Source organism: Zerene cesonia, chromosome 3 (assembly GCF_012273895.1).
Source record: "Zerene cesonia ecotype Mississippi chromosome 3, Zerene_cesonia_1.1, whole genome shotgun sequence".
Taxonomy (NCBI): domain Eukaryota; kingdom Metazoa; phylum Arthropoda; class Insecta; order Lepidoptera; family Pieridae; genus Zerene; species Zerene cesonia.
This window is the reverse complement of record NC_052104.1, coordinates 8,621,139-8,640,293: the sequence shown is the minus strand read 5'-3', so window position 1 is coordinate 8,640,293 and position 19,155 is coordinate 8,621,139. Positions and strand designations below refer to the sequence as shown.

The 19,155-nt window shown below is 33.1% G+C and overlaps 1 protein-coding gene across 1 annotated transcript; it reads left to right on the top strand.

The window, feature by feature from the left end:
* The first annotated feature begins 1,303 nt into the window (after window positions 1–1,303).
* LOC119836600 (synaptic vesicle glycoprotein 2B-like) lies at window positions 1,304–18,178 on the top strand. The gene is made up of 10 exons (XM_038361984.1): window positions 1,304–1,444; window positions 9,194–9,352; window positions 11,491–11,653; window positions 13,538–13,659; window positions 14,154–14,398; window positions 14,724–14,872; window positions 15,425–15,584; window positions 15,904–16,184; window positions 16,533–16,660; window positions 17,134–18,178. Exons 1-10 carry the CDS (start codon window positions 1,390–1,392, stop codon window positions 17,190–17,192), a joined length of 1,521 nt encoding a protein of 506 aa, XP_038217912.1. The 5' UTR covers window positions 1,304–1,389; the 3' UTR covers window positions 17,193–18,178.
* Window positions 18,179–19,155: the final 977 nt, after the last annotated feature.

Here is a 19,155-nt window from a genome sequence, read left to right as displayed (position 1 = left end):
TTAAATGACAGTATAACAGTATACTTGAAGACTGAAGATCTGAAACGAAGGCGCATCCAACATACATAAACTTCTCCATTAATTCAAACACAAAATCGTCTTATTTATAATACATATATATAAAAACGGCAATACTTATTAATAATAATCGATTAATTTATTGATCTAGCATTGTTCAAAAAACATAACTGCTAAAACGTTTGGAAATTTCTACAGAAAATTAACAGCTCAATATTGCGGGGTCAGAAATATTTGTGTCAATCTATTTTGTATAGAGTCTATAAGAAACATCGAACAGCCAATAATAAATAATCTCCCAAAACAAAACTTGGTCACGTAACTCGTCAAATAAATATCTACTATAGTAGTAATATTAAGCTGTTGATATTTTCGTTCCAACGTGTACCACGTCATTTTTCCGACCTTGTATTTTCCATTTCGTTCGTATTTGGCAAAACGCCATATTCAAACAAAGAGCTTATTGCTCGTACATTACCCTTTCACATGTGAACTACGAACTAGATAATAGTGCAGCGAGCAATGTATTTGGTTCAATTAATTCAGTCGACCGATGATGATAATATTTAGCTGAAGTAATGGGTTATTGATCACTAAAACATAGAAACTCACCTATACATAATGATTATTATTCTTAAGGTAATAAAAATCTATAAAATAATATAGTGTTTCATATGACTTCGGCATCCAGTAAATAAATAAAACAGTATTTTTGCAGTCGTTAAAACTTTGAGAAATTTTTACATTGTGTCTTTGTTTCGAGTTTTTTGTAAAAATAACAAGGGATTTGATAACGAACGTCCTTTAGGATGACAGCTCAACGTTTATAACCGAATTAAAATATATAAGGGTAATATGGATAGATTATTGTCCTGTTTTATAGTTCTTTTTTAGTTATTTTACTAACAGATACTTTATATGTTTATATTGTCATTTTTAGATAATTTAACTTCATAAATTACATTTCTTGTAATTCGTAAAATACCTACGTACATACTAAAATTTTATATCACATTCACGTGGTACACATTGCATATAACATGATATGGTATGTTATTAATTTATATGCCATTAAAATTTACTTTTACTAGTCGTTTTTGCGAAGTATATATAAGAAAACAAATCATGCAATGGTATTAAAATGAAGCACAAACATATTGACATCCTTAATACGCCTTATTTCTAACGCCTATTTCCGCCTTAGAAATTGCTGTATTGTATTAAATCGAAAAGGAAAATAAAAGCTGCGTACAGCGAAGCACGCGTTCACACGCGTTCCTTCGTCCCAGTGTGCGTCTCGTCTAAGTGACTTGAATATTTCAGAATTTTCATCAGTCCAATTAAGATTTATTGGTGCGCGGATGTGTGATCATGACTACCGAGAAAGGCGAAGGTTCGAACTTCGAAGCCGCATTAGAGAGAACTGGTAATTAATATTTTGTTTTCATTATTGCATTTCTCGAGAACTATTTTTAGTCTCCTATTTGTTTTCGTGAATTCGAAACTGCATTCACGGATGGGATGTTTGAGAATTCGTGATGTCGGTTTGTAAATTTTGCCGTTTAAGTGTTGTTTGCGGGACGATTGTTGATAGATGACAGTAAGGAGTTTTGTTCGTTACAACCGATGTCACAGGAAAGAAGGTTCTCATATCGATTGTTTTTTTGGGGGTTTTTTACTCAATGACTCTGTGGGTTATCAAACGATTGACGCGATTCTTTTTGTGTTTGATAGGGATTTGTTGTTATTTGGTCGCATTTTAGAATTTCGATTAGTACTTCCCTCCACGGACTTCGGTGACCCTTTGTGAGATAATGTGTTTAGAAGTAAAATTTGACTTCCTTCATTTGATTTCATTTCCCGGTTTCCAATTAAGCTTAAGTTTTGCAAGTAACTTTAATTTTTTTTCGTACGTAATTTAAGGTAAATATCTGGAATTATTGAACTGTTCTGATGATGGAGTAAGTAGGTGGAAAATGGAATTCCTCAAAGGCGAAGAGCAAAGACAGAAAATTTTGTAAATGGCTTAACATTAATATAACCTGTAATAAACTCCATCTTAACATGACTGCTGCCCCCAAGTTAGGTTCTCAGTGATGGAACCTTTCAAAGGTGAACAGCATAGACACGAAATTTTGTAAATTGATTCAATCATGAAAGTCTGTTTTAAATTCCCTGAGGACATGGCTGCTGTATTCAGATTTGGTGTCCGGCGAGGAATCTTCTCAAAACTGAACAGCCCAGATCAGATTTTTTAGATTTTCATAGAATTAAGTCCTTATATAAATAACGTCTAGATTTATAATTACGTCCTTAGATAAATAACGTCTAAAGTGAGGCACAAAACAGATTGGTGAAAAAAGAACTAGCTCAGAGAGCCTACTACTATATATATACGTGAAAACACTAATAGTATCGAAATTTATTCTATTGTAATACGCTAATTGGCAGCGGTAATCCGCAGCGATAGTGGTTAAATTTATATCTGTGTTGTATTAAAAAATTTAAAAAAATGTTTTTTTAACAAAATTTAAGCCAAGTTCAAACCACTCATAACCGAAAAATAAATAAAATTACTAAAAGCGCTACCTTTCGCTATTTGAAGTAGTTGCCAGTCAAGTCTAATGATAATTAATGTCTCCTTCCTACACAATAGCGCTAGTAGTAACTAAGTACATATCAGTCTACTGCCTAATTGGCTACATTTTTTTTAAAACTTTAAAGAATATTATCACCTGAAGTTTAAACTTATATGTATGGTATATATACTTCAGGAATGCTTATTACATTATCAAATAAAATACAAACTTAATGCTTCAAATTTGACACGATAGAAAAAAATTACAACATTAACACTAATGATTTCTCTTAACCATTAAAAAAGCCATGCTTATATTATGGGTAATCCCTTTGATTTTCTGTCAAATGATTCTTCAAGCAGCATTGTAATTTAATAGTAATTTATTTTCAAGTACAATCAATAGATGTTTGTTGTTGTATATTGCGCATTCTTATTTCTGCGCAAGCGCACGCAACACAACGTACCCATAAAAATTCCAATCCATTATTGTAAGCACTAAATCAAAATAATCGTCAGAGTCTGGGCAGATATTGTTCTTCTGTGTGTCTGTCAGAATTATTGTGGAGTTGCGCTGCATCATCATGCTGGTCTAGGGCCTTCTTATAGGCACAACGCATTCAGCTTACTGTTGTAAATGTTGTGTAACTATCCTTTTATTTTTTGGCTTATTTCATTATATGTTATGGTTGCCACAAATCTCATTTTAAATTATTGATCAATAATTATTTCTCATTACCGGGTTTTCGTTGTGAGATTTATTAAACTATGTACATAGAAATTAAAAATGTACTGCTTTTGTGTCAAGAATATGCAGAAATTTTATGTATTTTTTATTAATTTATATTTCTTTTGGATAAAGAGAGAGTGGATAAAACAGCAGTAGAATCAAAAAATGCCGCGTTTTTAAGAGGGCCTTAACGGTTGCAATGCTGAAATTCTAGGTAGCGAAGGCAACCTTTTTTAACCGACTTCAAAAAAGGAGGAGGTTAACAATTCGACTATATTTTTTATTTTTATTGCTTCAGAACTTTCGATTGGGTAAACAGAATTTGATAATTATTTTTTTATTTGAAAGCTATTACACGATTTATAGCGGATTAGGTTCAAAAACCTACCTTTAACAAATTAAAAATATTGATTCCAAACTCAAACAATTAGTTCATTTCGTTGACCAACGTTCAATATCAATATGCAATTTAAAACATCACATTGTCTGCAGAAATTAGTTATTTTATATAATGAACAGTCAATCCACTTCCGTAACTAATTACTATGACTGTAACACATGTTAAACATATTATATAGAACAATGAAATATATGTGAAATTCTTTTATAAACACTTAAATCACAAAATGGATTTGTATGTAATTATAAAATAAAATGTGTATTTTATTATATAATTTATATATTATATAATTAAAATTGTTATACTGCGTGAACTCTACAGTTTTCTCATATAATTCTTATATTAATTACATACTTTATATGGGTTTAGATTTAAATATTGTTTTATATAAATACAATATAATATACCCAGCTTGCTATAGCTCCTTGAAATATAAAAAAGTAAATAATGTTATGACTACTTTTTGAAATCATGTAAAATTCTTCCTTGTCTTTCTTCATACAAAATTAAACAAAATCAATTGATTCAGTTATTGTTGTTAAAAAAATAATAAACCTTGATAGTTCACATGGAAAAATCACAGTTTAGAATATTAGTAAGTTGTTGGTTAAGTTTCACTTAATCCACACTTAAATGTTTCACAGCTTTACACGCGAACGTGCTTAGAATATTAATCGCGTATTCTTAATAAATTAACAATTAAATTACTAAGTACATTACGTAACTATAAACACCAGTAAACAGCTAAATTTACGCAGAACACCAATAGTTACATAACTAGAATCTATTATCAAATTCAAATTAAATTTCAAATTAAATTTATTCAAATTCAAATTCAAATTCAAATTAAATTTATTTGCAAGAATGTAGTTACAAATTAATTATAGGTCTTATACAATATTCTGCGGCTAATACATTCTACCCAAAGTTTGGGTGTGCAAATATTAAAATCAAAAATTAAATTAACATTAATGTCCTGCTAGGTATACTACTTAATTCTCTTTTAATGTCATAAATTCTTCAATGTCATAAAATTGTTTCACCATTAACCAGTTCGTCAGTCTCTTTTTAAATAGATTTACTGGTAGTTCCTTGAAATTATCCGGTATTTTATTATATATTTTAATAGTCATAAATATTACACTATATTTAGCTGTGTTTATTCTACAACTTGGGAAATATAGCTTATTCTGATATCTTGTTAGCATATGAGAGTTTACTTCTCCTTTCTTCTTAAAATATTCTGGGTGATGTTTAACAAATAAACATACTTCTCTAATGTACATGCAAGTCAATGTAAGGATACGTAATTTACTAAATTGTGGTCTGCAACTGTCCCTTTGGTGCAATCCGCACACAGCTCGGATACATTTTTTTTGTGCCAAAAATAATTTATATATTTATCCACTAGCTTTCCGGGATTAAAACTGTTCATGTTCTTTCTCAGGTCCTATCTCTGTACCAAATTTCGTCCAAATAGGTTCAGTGGTTTAGGCGTGATGGTGAGATGGACTGACAGAGTATACAGAGAAATTTAATTTTGGCGATCCTAATCATATCAACAATTATTGTATTGTCTTTGATAAGTGTACAGAGTATGAATTAAATCTGTTTGCTTGAAGTGGGACACAATCGTATCTATAGGAGTTACATACAAACATACATACACTTGCGGTTAATAAAAGCGTGTTAAAAAACAATCAGTGTAAGAGATACCTAATACACCGACCCATACCCCACAAGGATATTAAGTTTGGGGACATTAATTAATACGTGGAAAGGATGAATGCTTTATAATTAACTCTATAAGTACCTAACCCTTTCACGTGTCCTATTGTCATTAATATTCATTATAATACTACTAGACGCTCGTCCCGGCTCCGTCCGGACATCAAGATTCCTGTTTTGTCCCAAGGGAGCATTTAAATGGGATTAAAAGTATCCTATCACCCAAGTCAGGACATACCCTGTCTGTTTACCAAATTTCATCAAAATCGGTTCAGTAGTTTCAGCGTGATTCACGGACATACATCCAAACAAACAAATTTTCACATTTATAATATTAGTGTGATGATTGTCCTAGATCTCGGATTGTCGACTTTAAGGAAATAACTATTTAAATATACTGGCGAGGAATGTATATTTGTTCCATGTAAGGTAAAAAGATTAAACGATAAATCATGGAAGAAAATCAGATCTATAGAATAACCCGTGCGATTTTTCTACACAACCTGAATCACTATCCTCCCGACCTTGATATTAGAATTATCTTCTATTATCATATCGATTAAAACACTATTATGCTTAGATTTATGTTCAATCAATCAAACAGTATTATTTTTCGCGCATATTTAATCTTAAACGTGGAGCAGTGGATTAAATTACATAGATTTATAGTATCTGTATTTAGATACATATTTATAGGAAGATCGTTAAAAATATGTGACATCTTAAGCATATAACTACTGATATTTGAATTAAAACAATAAATTTTTGTACAAATAAACTACCTTTATATTTATAACTAAAAAGCTGTCCAGGCGAACTTCGCAACGCATAATATTTATTATTCGTTCTCACCTTTTAAACCTTCCCTAGACTTCCACGGACATTTCAAGACTAGGATAAATCCGTTCAGCCGTTATCGAGTTTTAGCGAGACTAACAAACAGCAATTCATGGAATAATTGAGTGCATTTACTTAACTTCAGTAATAACATTTAGACAGATCTAGTACTGAAGCACGAATTTAGGCAATTTTACCGTCGGTGTATAACATATTTTGTGTAAATCATTAAAAATGGCCATCAAAATCAGTACTCTCAGTCGAAAGTTCTAAAGTAACAAACTCAAAAACCCTGCCAAATTGAAAACCACCTCTTTTTAAATCGGTTGACAATAAAAATAACCCACAATTGAAGCCAAGAACGCGATTCTAAGCAAGATTACACACAAATAATACATGCATATAATGTTGCATTTACTTTTTAATAAAACTAAATTGTAAAGCATTGAATTCATTGCGAACAAAGCGTCAGCGGCATTCTCAAACATATAACATTAAATTTCAATTGGTTCGCATTGTTCCACACTACATATCACCCATTGAGATCGAGAAAATGACTATAAATGATAACAATGAATCATAGAACATTCAATAATCGAAAGGAAACCGTATCTAACGCGATTACATGACTCGTGTACGTCGTGTTGAGGGTATAATCAGAAATATAAACAAATCATGGTGGATGTAGTTCACGCTGATTTCTGTAGTTAGGTGATAGGCACTTCAAAATCTTAGCACTTATCTCGGTGCCCGAGAGATAAAACAAAGATATTGTATGTAGAAACTGGCAAAAGAATGAGCCAGAGCTGCTGTTTCGCCTGATGGTAAGCGATCACCACTGCCCATGAACATTTGCAGAGGTAGACGCAAATGCGTTGTTTCCTTTTAAGGGAGAAGGGACGAGGAAAGGATGGACGACGGGGTAAAAGGAATGGACTGGGAAAGGTGGGGATCAAAGAGAGAAGCGGATATCAAAGGTTACAAGCATATATTTGAGAATATAATACATTCGCAATGTATTAAAAAATTAGGTAATAGATATACTCAAAATGTGTAACGTATTTGTATGTATCAAATACATCTATTGTCAGGATTCAAGCTAGTCATCAAACACAGTACGAAGAGGACTCATATAAGTTATTACTACACAGTATAAAACAAAGTCGCTTTCTCTCTCCCTATGTCCCTTTGTATGCTTAAATCTTTAAAACTATGTAACATATTTTGATAGGCTTTTTTTAATAGATAGAGTGATTCAAGAGGAAGGTTTATATGAATAATAACATCTATAAACTACTTTGAATTAACGCGTGCGAAGCCGCGGGCAAAAGTTAGTATAATATTAGGGCAATCCAGTATTTTTGACAATATAAAATAATTTGTTGACATTGCTTTGTAGAGCTGTTGACACAAATGTTTTTATTTTAATTATAGTATATTCAACAATCATGTTCAATGATTTTTGGTGAATTGAATTACGAATAAGATAATGTAGATATTTTTACTAAAAAACAAGTGTTAAATAAGGAAATAATAAATTCCTGTATTTAATTTAAGTAGATTTATTAAAGACTAGCTGCGCTCCGCGGTTTCACCCGCGTAAGTCCGTATCCCGTAGGAATATCGGGATAAAAAGTTGCCTATATGTTATTCCACTTGTCCAGCTGTCTACGTACAAAATTTCATTTTCAGTTCAGTAGTCTTTGCGTGAAAGAGCAACAAACACAGACACATCCTTACAAACTTTCGCATTTATAATATTAGTACAATACCCATGGGTCCGCAGTGTTAGCAAAATATACAATTACTCTATAGGAATTGATTCAAATATTTCACAATCGTATTGTTTTAATCGTGAATAAGCTGGGATCATGAAACGCACCAAAGTTAATAAGATAATACGTCTTTAACAATGAATACCCTCGAATCTGATCTCAAATGAAATCTGAAAGGTTTGAATTTAATCACAGATAACATAATACTAGATTTAGTAAACCAAAAACGATGTCTGTGGATTGCTGGTATATTAAGATTTTCCTTTGTCTCTTATATTCGTTATTTTGCTTAGCGCTTTTGCTTTTATATTAATACTAGCCTTTATGATGTGGTAGTCGAGCACGATTCGGCACGAATTGGGCCAGCTCGCACCGGGGAAGTACCATACCCCCACAGAAGACCGGCGTGAAATAGCATTCTGCTGTGTTTCGTTCGGTGAGTGGGGGAGCCGGAGGCCCATATCCTTTTCCTTACCCTTCCCAGTCCTTTCCTTTATTCCTATCGCCAATCCTTTCTTAATCCCTTCCCAAAAAGTCGGCAATCCATTTGTAGAGGCGTAAGGACTGCAACGGACCTTACGCCTCTCCAAATGTTCATGGGTGGTGGTAGCGCTTACCATCAGGCGTCCCACCAGCTCCATTGCCGACTGTAACATAAAAAAAAAAAAAAAAGCCGTGCCCGGTTGTACATTAGAACGGAATGCTATATAGATAACTATTTTATTTATGAATGACCTACGTTGTATCCAGAATATCATACTTTATTGACAGAAAAACCCACATCCATCTAAGTCGTAACTAACTCTAATTTTTGTAATATGTGTGTACGCATGTAAGCACTCCATATGACTTCGCTGTCCGTCAGTCTGTCCGTCTGTCTGACCGTCAGTACGTCTATCACCCGGCTGTGTCTAACCGTGATAGCTAGACAATTGAAATTTTTAAAGGTCACATGTTTCTGTTGCCACTTAAAAAACAAATATTAAAAAATCAAGGTTAAGCAACGGTGGGCACGGTCATAACTTGGATGGGTGACCTTTTTTTGCACATGTTCTTTATCTTATATGTATGAAACCCTTAGTGTCGAGTGGGGTAGATTTTTTGTTACGTTATAAAATGTTCCACAGGTAATGGACTGTACAATATCTTATTGGTGGCGACCTGTAGCCTCATCCTGCTGGGCATCGGAGTGGATCTCTTCGGCTTCAGCTTGGTGGCCGTGGCTGCTTGCGACCTGGATATAACCGTCACGCAAAAAGGCATTCTCACTTCACTGCCTTTTATTGGTGAGAGGAATAGTATTTACTTTTTAGTTATGTTACACTGAAATGCTTTATAAATGAGAATGTTTGATAACAAGGGGGGGGGGGGATTCAACCCGCGTGATTTTGTCAAACCGTAGCAACGCCTAGCCTCTCGGCCACCCGTGATCCCGCCACAGTAATCGAATTTCTTCTACTCTTTCGGTTTCATGTACCTAAGGGGCACCCCGCGCCATCTGTTGAGATTAACAATCACAAGCAATAGTTTTATAGGATTGATATACTTTAATATTGAAAAATAATTCAATACACATTGATTATAGTAACTATCTGATGTAGATATTAATAATGGAAACTATATATATTTTTGTTGAAATTAGTGTATATGCTGGAAATGGCTTAATTATTCAGCCCAGCATGGTCGGTGTGGTCAACCTCAGTGCGGTCCGATATCTTATCATAATATCACCCCGTTACGATGACATTTTAGAATTTTAAAACCTGCTAATAAAATTAATTCGAAAGTAACCCTCTCTGTTCGTGCGTCTAACTGTATGTCTGTCTTTGTTTCCCGCGTGAACTACTGAACCGTTTCAGATGAGATAGTTTGGGACTTGAGATAGTACATAGGCTATCCTATATATATTCCGGAAATCCACGGAAGGGAAAGCATGCGGAAAATAATATCTATCTATCTTTTCCCTTGAATTCGCGAACGAAGCCGCGCGCGGAAAGATATTTCAATAAGAGGTGACTCGTCAATAATAATTTAGTACAAATCGACTGTAATGAATTTGAAACAAAGCAGACAAATTTACGTTTTAACTTTTAATTGATTGTATTGTCTTCTTTTGTTTCGTTCATTGTTTGCTCTTGTGACGTCATATGTTCAAATCCCTATGGACTCTATTCAAATTAAACATTTCCAATGGATGTATATATAATTTATCTAATATATGAAATTCTCGTGTCACAGTTTGCGTTGCCATACTCCTCCGAAACGGCTTGACCGATTTTGATGAATTTTTTTGTGCTTATCTATGAGAATCGGCCAACATCTATTTTTCGTACCCCTGAATGATGAGAGTAAGGCAGAACAGCGTTTGCCGGGTGCATCTAGTTAATATATAAAAATTTAAAAATTGCTATGTTTTCACATACTGTAATATTATGCAAAACAATATAAAAATAATGCTTATTAATCATCAGAAACGACTCTTGTGAGTAAATTGAGAATTTTGAGTGCTTAAATGTACGTACATACATACATCGTACATGGTTAAAAATGAAAACACCAAACCCTCATTAGTACAGTTGTGTAAAACAGATCGTGCCAACTATTTACTTTCCGATGACATAAAAATATATTACTTTAAAGCATTAAATTAAATATTTTTACAATGTTCACATACAATATGTAAAACATGGCGAATTGATTATTTTCGCCGGTAGTTCCGTTTCGAGAACACCACTGCATAGATAATTCGTTTTTAAATTTATTAAAATTTTGTGCCATAACTCTATTTATATGCAAATTAAAATGATTTTTCAGTTGCATTGACATGTTTTGAAAAGATTTATAAAAGTATTCCATTTGTAATATAGATAATGTTGCCAGGTGACCCGCCGCGATTTAGGCCATGTTTTTAAAAGAAATTTTCGCAGGAATGAACCGCTTTACGGAGTAAATGTAGCCCAGGGCGTTTTTTACTTTTTATATATACAATGTATTTACTGGCACAATTTTTTACTGTTTTATAATTTGTATAGATTAATACTTTCTCTGCATTTTTATTCATACAATTTATTCAATAGAAATTTCTTTGGTCATATGGAGAGATTGAAATGAACACATTGAAGTTTAATCAGTAGTCCGTTGCAACAGTGGGAGTCCAGCATAACCCAGGGCTTCTTCCACGACGGAATTGGCTATAAGTAAATGCATTCTCCACTTTAAAAATGTTTCTCTCGCATCCAGAAGGTTTTTTTATTTGCAAGCAACGGAGCTGGTGGTTCACCTGATGGTAAGCGATCACCACAGTCCACAAACATTTGCAGAGATAATTCCGGTGCCAAATCCGTTATATAAACATTCTAGCAAATGATGTTCGTGGAATGTAAGATTCCAGTTTGAAAATAACAAATGAAATGTATATTTTCAGGAATTCTTCTAGTCTCCTACCCTTGGGGCTATATCTCGGATACGAAAGGGCGTCGTTTCTCGCTTATATTATCTGTGCAAGTAGCCTTCGTGCTGTCCTGTGCTGCCAGTTTAGCTACAAATTGGATCTTTTTGGGGCTGATAAAGTTTATATCAGTTTGCTTGTAAGTGTAGTATAAAAATACTAATCTACTATATAAAAATAAGTCGGGTTTTCCTTCCTGACGCTATAACTCCAGAACGCAGGAACCGATTTTCACGGTTTTACATTCGTTGCAAAGGTCTCGGGCTCCGTGAGGTTTGTAGCAAAGAAAATTCAGGAAAAAATTCATCAGAAAAGCGGGAAAATCATTTTATCACATACAGTCATTTAGTGGCGAAACGGAGTTCGCCGGGTTTGCTAGTATAGTATATAAATGACTTTATGCTTTACTCTTATATTAAAATAATTGCCGCATTGAGGTTGGATGATGAGTTGATAATGAGGGTCACGTTTTTCAAATCTACAAAACGAATCTGAGGGGAAACCATCGCCTACAATACAAGGAATCTGTATGGGAGAGACGGTGATATTTAACCGGCAGTTGTTGCTAATTCCTTCAATTCGTTTTAATGTGACTTTTAAAAAAAACAAACGAATGTTTTTGTTTTTGATAGGATATGATCCTTCTTATGTTGGGAACGAGGAATTCAGATAGTTTTTAGAATCTGGGATGGTACCTGGTTCCATGGAATGGACCCTTTTTGCGGAAAATATTTTAAATTAAAATAACAGGCGCTGTAATCAGTCTTCAATCGATATTTTTTATGTTTGAACTAGAGATGAAAAGGCCATGAATTAAACAAAAACAAAGTTTTCATTTAATAAGAGTGTATTCTCTGACGCAAAGTACTGAATGGATCTTTAATATGCAGGTTGAATTTGACCTGAAGACTGTTTCGATTATCTCGCAAGCAAAGCCGGATTGCTAGGCTATAATAAACTTGTACCTCTTGTAATATATATTTAGTTACATTTGAAGCGAGTATCCACAGTACCACAGTTCAACGAAACGGGTCAAATTAATTCTTAGGCGTTCGCGTTACAACGTAAACATTATAATTGATAATGTCCAGAGGACTATAATTGCATATTTACGAAAACATTTTAATTAGAATGTTTACTGGGTAATTGTATCTCCGAATTCTTTTAAGATGTCTTAATATTACTTTAAATGTAATGATACTTAAATATTAAACTATTACCTTATTCTACTAATATTATAAGGCTGAAGAGTTTGTTTGTTCTTTGGTCTTTGGCGTTTATCTCAAGAACTAGTGGTCCAATTTAAAAGTTCTTTCAGTGTTAGATAGCCCATTTATCGACGAAGGTTGAAAGTTATATATTTACCACGGCCGAAGTCAGGGCGGGCCACTATCACATTATAAGGGGACTGATTAGCAACGGAGAACCACCCACTCAAAATGTGGTGAAACCCGTAATGAGTTTTCAGGCGATGCGGACTCCCGGACTAAGAGATTGTTTAACTTTAAAATATTCAGTTACACGCCAATCTAAATCTTAATATCTCAATTAAATTTATAGACTTTAATACATGTTTTTTTTGCGGTCGCTAGCACTTGACTAGGTTTGAATGAGTAATCAGCTCTCAGCTCAGACTTGTTCATGCAAGTGTTTATCCATAAAAAATAAGACCAAGTGCCTCCGTGTCGCACAAGCCTAGCTTTACAGATAAATTGCGTAACTTTAAAAGTGGGCTAAAATCGAGTCAGAGGTGTCGGTGACATATCAACATATTAATAAACATACGATAAAACTTATAAAATCGTTTAAAAATAATACTCATTCTTAGTACTAATTCTGACTGTCTTGATATTCATGATGTCATAGGATTTTACTGACAGCCCCCATGACATTTTTAATCAAATGTCTTCTTAACAGATGGTGAATAATGTCTTGCAAAAATGGCATCTAAATAATGTTGGCTTAATCATTTCAGCTTCGAGCTAAATTAATAGGAAATAAGAAAAAAATCTCAATTTTTCAGTTCCTGTGCAGCGAATTCAGCATCCTACACTCTAGTCGGAGAGTCATGTATCCAGAGGGTGAGAGGGAAATATATGCTGATTATTACTTGTCTGCTGATCCTCTCGCCGGGAATTGCAGCAAGTAAGTCAATATGCTTTCACCCTTAATAAATATCGGTGTATGCTTCTTTAAGTTTTGTGACTCGCTCTATTTGACGCTATATTGCCGCCTAGTACAACACAATTCAGCGTCATAGCGCGGCGTCATGTTAGCGTTCTGACGCGCGCGACACACGCGTTCGAATGAAATGAAATTAAATGAAAATGACATGAAATGGAATGTTTGGAATGTTCTGTTTGACAAAGAGATAAATAACAATCGATTTTTCATAATGAAGGTGTATGGGTTATTTATGTGTTGAGTGAATATCTTAATATCAAGAGGTAATAAATCATTTCAAATTACTTTTTACACTGACGATTATTTTACAATTATTTATTAAATTAGTGAATTACATGTGCGGAATAACGACCGTGCGGACAATAGGCGTGAATGAGATTCAAACTTAGTATTTTCATAGTAGCATTTTCTCGGAGTTCCAGACACTATTTAATTTTTAATTTTTTTTATTTCAGTTCTGTCTTATCCTACGCTCATGCTGTCTTTCAATGTGGATATACCCTTTTTAGGGATAACATTTACCCCATGGAGACTATTAAACATTGTACTGGCAATACCCGCTGGAATAGGCGGTGTTGCTATTTGTTTCTTCCACGAATCTCCCAAATTTCTGGCAAGCTGCGGTAGAAAGGAAGAGGCTTTACATGTACTGAAATCCATTTATTCTATCAACCATGGCCGGAATAAGCATGACATTGAGGTAACTTAAGAATTTTTATCGTTATCTATCAAAAATAATGTAAAAAAAAAACATTTATTATTAAATGAAGATTTTAAAATTAATATTGATAAATTTTAATTATCGATACATGAACAAATACTTTGCTTGCGACAATAAAGCGTTAAATATGTACGAACAATGCAAAATTAACTAGCAAAATATTATATCTAATTTCAAACTCAAAATGGCCGACAACACAAAATGGCCTCATTTGTGAGGGATTTTTAAATCTAAATTAATTTTTTGTTACAAGTTTTATTCACAATCTGTGTCTACGTTTTTTATAACTCAACTATTGTTTCAGCTCTCCTCTCTAGTCTTTGAGGCACCAGTGGTTAAGAAGCACAAGTCCCTCTTCCACGCGATGCAGGAGCAGAGCGCCCCTCTCTTCAGAATCCCGTTGCTGTGGAGAACCCTGCAACTGTTCTACATTGTCTTCGTTGTGTACATTACGTGAGACAGAGGTTTTATATTCATTGAATTAGATAAGGTGTAATGAGATATTTTGTGATATGGCTCTTATGACCTCATAAGTTATACCAATAAATACGGGTTCACCATGAAACTGTAATCGAAATATAGCGAGTCAGAATTCAAAGAAATCATCTGGATTTGGTGCATTTATGAAGCGAGAAGGAACTCAAAAGTAACCTTAATTCAATTAAATATTTTTCGCTGAAATTGCATTTAATGTGGACAGTAATCAAAGAGCCCTAGAGATACATAGATACAATGATTTCCTAGTGAAACCATATTGAAAACAGTTCACATTTACAAAGCTCACTTTATATTTAGTTAAATATTACCCAACACTGGATAATGAAGATTTAAATATTGAGAATTTTCTAAAGAATTGAATTATTTTATAGTGAGGCGGGATTTGATTCCGCGTTATTCTCTGAACCTCTCGGCCATCCCTCCTCAGCAATCGAATTTTTTCTACTCTTTCGGTTTCATGTGCTCGAGGGCCACCCTAAAAATGTATATTTAACGCTAATTTTCCAGCAACAACAGCTTCTTGATCTGGCTGCCTTATGTGCTTAATCTTGTGCGATCGTCACTCGAGACCACGAATGAATTTGGGAACCTCTGCCAACTGGTATCTAAAAAGGATGATATGCCTCTGTTAACGAATGAAACTATTTTCGAAAATGCTACAAATTCGGTGAGTATTGACTAGTGAAAGCTTAATGTAATTAATATAAATAAATACAATAAAGAGAAAAATAAGTATGTAGAGGACTGGCTTAGCTATGCTTTTTTATTCATCAAAAACATGTAATAATGTGAATTTGTTTTGTTTTTAAGCTTATTAAAATTAGCTATAATCTTGTGAACGCTCAAGTAGCAATAAATGCTAGTTTTGGCCCTATTTTGCAGAAACTGTAATTTTGTCCAATTTAAAACGACTTGAAACGGTTGACGTAGGTATCAAGAATTTTTGCAAAAGATTCGTTAATTCTAACCTAAGCTTCGTATTTCAGGAGCCGATATGCCTTGGCTACATCGAAGAGAACACCATCTTCACTCTTGTGATCTCGCAGTGCATCTTCGCTTTTCTCAACTTTATCATCTCTCACCTCATGGCTTGGAGGAAGATTGTGCTTTTGACCATTCTCTGCTTGTCGGCGATCAGTGGGCTTGCTGTTAATGTCATGCCCGAACCAGTATCTGCTGTTATATTCTTCATGGCATTTACTGGTACTAATTTGGGGATGGGAATTTTGGCGTCGTATTTTGTGGATTTGTACCCTACATCTTGTCGGTACGTTGATTTTTCTTCATTATTTCTAATTGCCTTTGCATTTAACAGGCAATCAAGAAGCTAGTTTAATTATTTTAATTTGTTTCAGTATACTTAACTTTGTTATTAATTATTATTTATGACTTACAAATAATTATTATAAATTTATAATTTCTATTAAATCATCTATTTTCTTAGTAGCGGTTTATATTTAAAATGTAGTATATTTTATTTAATTAAGATCTCAATGAAGAGATCAATTTTTAGGCATTTCAAGAAGTGTAGTGTGGCAAGTTTTATATTTATATTTAGATGGAATAGTACTATATACCTCTCATTCCTCTGTTCATACCGAAACATAACTTCCAGAGGCATGGCGACGTGCCTGAGCATCATGGTGGGCAGAACTAGCACGTTCATCGGAATCAACGTGGTTGGCAATATCATCTTTAGTCACTGTCACTTAACTTTCTACTTCTGGTCTTTTCTTGTGTTCAGTAAGTCATATTAAGTATATTTATTAAATAAACCGTCAATTAGTTGTGATTTAATTTTCATACCAAAAGGTCGCTTTTAATATCTCTATGAATCATTTAATTTATGAAATAACTTATCTACCATTAAATACTATTAGTTTTAGCATAACCTTATATGATAATAATAGCTGAAACCCTCGTCATCATTAGTCCATATTGGTTTCAACTGCAGGTACAATATAGACAATAATTCACCACCCTGGCTAAATGTGTTGGTACTTGGAAGATATCACATGTCGTGTAACATTAAATTCTTGGACACGCCATTTTTCTCACGATATGAAATGTGCAGATAAACTAAAAATTTTGCTATTGCAAAAGATTATTATGAAAAACTATAAGCTATGATCCTGAACCCCTGACTTTTCGGTTGAAGTCGGATGTCCTAGTCACTGAGCCTTTACTACTAATATAATTTGTATTCATATTTTCAGGTAGCATGTTTGCAGCATGGTTCCTTCCATCGGATAAAATGAAACAGCTGTCTCGTTAATCTGCACTCTTCTCTCAACTTATAGAAACTTACTATAGGTGCAAATATGCAATGAAATATGATTATGTAATTTATTCTAGAACAAACGATGAAAAATCGTTAAATGTAATAAATGATGCTGTATTAAACGAGCTGCCATAGATAAGTTTTACAAACAAATGTAGATTTGAAAGTGTGTATTATTTTGTTCTACAATCTGCTTTGTTAATAACAATATTAGAAAATATTAATATCTTGGCTATTACCAAGCTGTATAGTAACTACTACACAGACTACACTACTGTGCGGCTGTTGACTAGAAAACTACTCATACATATTTTTTTTTATATGTCACAGTCGGCAATGGAGCTGGTAGGACGCCTGATGGTAAGCGCTGCGACCGCCCATGAACATTTGGAGAGGCGTAGGGTCGATTGCACACTTTACGCCTCTACAAATAGATTGCCGACTTTAAATTGGGAAGGGAATAAAAAAGGATTGTCGAGAGGAATAAAGGTAAGGTCTGGGAAGGTTAAGGAAAAGTTTATGGACCTCCGGCTCCCCCACTCATCGAACGAAACACAGCAGAATGCTATTTAAATAAGATGATCGCTCTTTTGAAGTAGAGACACAAATATATTGGCGTAGCTATCATGGAATCTCTTTAGCTTAATTAATTTATGATATATCAAGGTATCTAGATGTAACTAACTCATTATATATATAAGAAAAAATATGTTTCGATTAAAAATCATCTATAGTTTTGTGAAAGATAAAGCATGCAACGAAAAATCGATTTTATATATATTTTGTATGAGAAAAGACGTGTTAATTTTACATAGTGATACTTCGAGTGTGCAATTTGTCTGTGATTTTATTTTATTTAATAGGATATAAAAGAAACGAGCCATTGAATTATTACAATGTAGTATTAATGAATCACTCGTGTAAGTTAATTCAATTGTTATAGAAGGAATTAACAGCCTTTTATTAAGTTAATTTAACTTAACTTATTTAACTTAATGCTTAAGTATTATCAATAAATAGGTATATTATTATAAATAGACACAAATAAAAATGTGAATTATGCGGAAAACCAGTTAAATACTGTTATATTTTGAGAATAATTTTCCTTTGTAACGATTTACAAAAGATTTCTGAAATCGGATGAAGTTCTCGAAGCGACTGTATATTTGTTACCTCAGAACTTTTGATTGTGTTAACCGATTTTGATGATTCCCTTTTCAAATGAAAGCTGGTACCTTTCGTTTGTTATTTAAAATAAAATGAATAAATAATTCAAAAACAAAAGTGTTTGAATTTTGCCTAGTTCGAACTAGAAGGCGTTTTAGATTTTTGGTAAAAATATATTTAATTTACATTATATAGTAATATAGTATAATGCTTTGAATTTAATAAACACTTAAGATTGAACTTATGTATGCATATAAGACCTTTCTTATGTCTATATTTAGTTTAAATATAAGTTAAAACAGAATTAAGGTTTGAAATATAATTTTATTAACTTCATCGTGTTTATGGTTGTGAAAGTCCATGTAACAAATAAATATTTTTTTATTTATAAATTACATTAAATTCTTCATTATATGGTTTCGATGTCATCATTAAAAAATAAGGAACTTAATAATTATTGGAGGAAGAATAGAATAAAACAAAATTATGTTATCATTGATTATATTTCTAGATAAAGCTTAGATCTAAGTATATAAATGCCTATGTCTTTATATTAAATATAATTATACTTAATGAAATAAATCTAATCACAGATATTCTTGATAACGTATCTTATTTTAAGAGATCCTTATAATAGGTGTGACTGAATGAAATGAAACCACTTATCTGATTTGGATGAAACTTGATACAAATGAGGTTTCAGATTCGTGAAAGGATGTAAGGGTTTATCCCGGAAATCTTAAAGGAACGGGAACTATAAGGATATCCCGAAAAATAAATTATTTTTTTT

What these genes read in the sequence shown, in the direction of transcription:
- LOC119836600 (XM_038361984.1), top strand. Translation starts at nt 1,390, where the DNA reads ATGACTACCGAGAAAGGCGAAGGTTCGAACTTCGAAGCCGCATTAGAG. An exon ending in CACTTCACTGCCTTTTATTG is followed by an intron (nt 9,353 to 11,490) that starts GTGAGAGGAATA and finishes GTATATTTTCAG; the next exon opens with GAATTCTTCTAGTCTCCTAC. An exon ending in CTCGCCGGGAATTGCAGCAA is followed by an intron (nt 13,660 to 14,153) that starts GTAAGTCAATAT and finishes TTTTTATTTCAG; the next exon opens with TTCTGTCTTATCCTACGCTC.